At 67.7% G+C, this 2,521-nt stretch overlaps 1 protein-coding gene across 1 annotated transcript; it reads right to left on the bottom strand.

Annotated features, from left to right (window-relative positions):
• Positions 1–471: 471 nt before the first annotated feature.
• On the bottom strand, positions 472–1,287 carry LOC112967392 (extensin-like). Its single transcript, XM_026068509.1, has one exon. The coding sequence runs from the start codon at positions 1,285–1,287 to the stop codon at positions 472–474; it is 816 nt and encodes a 271-aa protein (XP_025924294.1).
• Positions 1,288–2,521: the final 1,234 nt, after the last annotated feature.

The following is a 2,521-nucleotide window of genomic DNA, read 5'->3' as shown; positions in this document are numbered from 1 at the left end:
TGGGGACATCGGCGTGGGGACGCTGGCGTGGGCATGGGGACGTTGGCGTGGGGACATCGGTGTGAGGACGTCGGTGTGGGGACGTCGGCGTGGGCATTGGGACGTTGGCGTGGGCATGGGGACGTTGGCGTGGGTGTGGGGATGTTGGCGTGGGGACATCGGCGTGGGGACGTTGACGGGACGTTGGCATGGGCATGGGGATGTTGACATGGGGACGTTGGTGTGGGGATGTTGGTGTGGGGATGGGGACATTGGCGTGGGGTCGTCGATGTGGGGACGTTGGCGTGGGGACGTCGGCGTGGGCGTGGGGACGTTGGCGTGGGGATGTCGGTGTGGGGACATTGGCATGGGGATAGGGACGTCGGCTTGGGGACGGCGGTGTGGGAACGTTGACGTGGGGACGTTGGCGTGGGGATGGGGACGTTGACATGGGGACACTGGCGTGGGGATGGGGACGTTGGCGTGGGGATGTCAGTGTGGGGACGTTGGCATGGGGACGTGGGCGTGGGACATCGGTGTGGGAACGTTGGCATAGGGACGTTGGCGTGGGCATTGGGATGTTGACATGGGGATGGGGACATTGGCGTGGGGACGTTGGCGTGGGGACATCGGCGTGGGGATGGGGACGTCGGCGTGGGGACATTGGCTTGGGGACGTTGACATGGGGACGCTGGCGTGGGCATTGGGACGTTGGCGTGGGCATGGGGACATTGGCGTGGGGACGTCGGTGTGGGGACGTTGGCGTGGGGACGCTGGCGTGGGGATGGGGACGTTGTCATGGGCATGGGGACGTTGGCGTGGACATTGGGACGTTGGCGTGGGCATGGGGACGTTGGCATGAGGATGGGGACATTGTCGTGGGCATGGGGACATTGGCATGGGGACATTGGCGTGGGGATGGGGACGTAGGCGTGGGGACATCAGCGTGGGGACATTGGTGTGGGGACGCTGGCGTGGGCATTGGGACGTTGGCGTGGACATGGGGACGTTGGCATGGGCATGGGGACATCGGTGTGGGGACATTGGCGTGGGGACACTGGCGAGGGCATTGGGACATTGGCATGAGGATGGGGACATTGGTGTAGGCATGGGGACATTGGCGTGGGGACATCGGTGTGGGGACATCGGCGTGGGCATTGGGATGTTGGCGTGGGCGTGGGGGCGTTGGCACAGGGACATCAGCATGGGGACATCAGTGTGGGGACGTTGGCGTGGGGATGGGGACGTCGGTGTGGGGACGTTGGCATGGGGACACTGGCATGGACATTGGGACGTTGGCTTGGGCATGGGGACATTGGCATGGGGACGGTGGGGGCATGGGGACTTGGGGTGGGGACATCAGTGTGGGACAGGGGCATCGGCATGGGGACGTTGGCGTGGGGATGGGACACCAGCATGGGGACATCAGCATGGGGACATTGGCATGGGGACATTGGCGGGGGCATGGGGACATCGGTGTGGGCCGGGGGCATCGGCATGGGGACCTTGGCGTGGGGACGTGAGGACGTTGGCGTGGGGACGGCATGGGGACACGGGGACGCTGGCGTGGGAGCGTGGCGGCATGGGGACGTCGGCGTGGGGACATCGGCCTGGGGCCACCACGGCGTCCTTCTCCCGCAGCCAAGACGAGGGCTCGTACCAGAAGTTYGTGCCCTTCGTGGGGGTGAGTGTGACACCGGGTGACGGCGGGTGACACGGGGTGGCGCCAAGGCCGGCGACATGGGGGTGCCCGGGCAGGGGGACACCCGGCCGTGGCACCTGCGGGTGGCACCAGGGGGGTGGAGGGTGGCGCAAGGTGACATCGGGGGGGACGTCGGGCACAGCCCTGGGCACAGGGTGACACTGGAGGTGACATCGGAGGTGGACCAGGGTGGCGGGTGGCACAGGGTGACACTGGAGGTGACATGGGAGGTGGCCCAGGGTGACACCAGGGGTGGCCCTAGGCTGTGGCACCAGGGTGGCAGGTGGCACAGGGTGACACTGGAGGTGACATTGGAGGTGGACCAGGGTGGCAGGTGGCACAGGGTGACACTGGAGGTGACATGGGAGGTGGCCCAGGGCAGGGGGTGGCCCAGGGTGACACCGGAGGTGACATGGGAGGTGGCCCAGGGAGTTGGTGGCCCAGGGTGACGCCAGGGGTGGCCCTAGGCCGTGGCACCAGGGTGGCGGGTGGCCCAGGGTGACACTGGAGGTGACATGGGAGGTGGCCCAGGGATGGGGTGGCCCAGGGTGACACTGGAGGTGACATCGGAGGTGGCCCAGGGTAGGGGGGTGGCCCAGGGTGACACCGGGGGTGGCTCTAGCCTATGGCACCAGGGTGGTAGGTGGCACAGGGTGACACTGGAGGTGACATCGGAGGTGGCCCAGGGTGGCGGGTGGCCCGGGGTGACGCCAAGGGTGACGCCGAGGGTGACGCCGGGGGTGACGCTGCAGCTGTGCCCTCACGGCAGGTGGTGAAGGTGGGGCTGGTGGAGGACCCTCCCCCGGCAGCAGGTAGGTGACACCCGAGGGTGCCGCCCCC

The sequence above is a fragment of the Apteryx rowi genome, unplaced genomic scaffold (genome assembly GCF_003343035.1).
Source record: "Apteryx rowi isolate R43461 unplaced genomic scaffold, aptRow1 scaffold_2728, whole genome shotgun sequence".
Lineage (NCBI taxonomy): Eukaryota > Metazoa > Chordata > Aves > Apterygiformes > Apterygidae > Apteryx > Apteryx rowi.
This window is presented reverse-complemented; position numbering and strand designations above follow the sequence as displayed.

Coding starts and splice junctions, on each gene's coding strand:
- LOC112967392 (XM_026068509.1), bottom strand. CDS start 1,287: ATGCCCAAGCCAACGTCCCAATGTCCATGCCAGTGTCCCCATGCCAAC.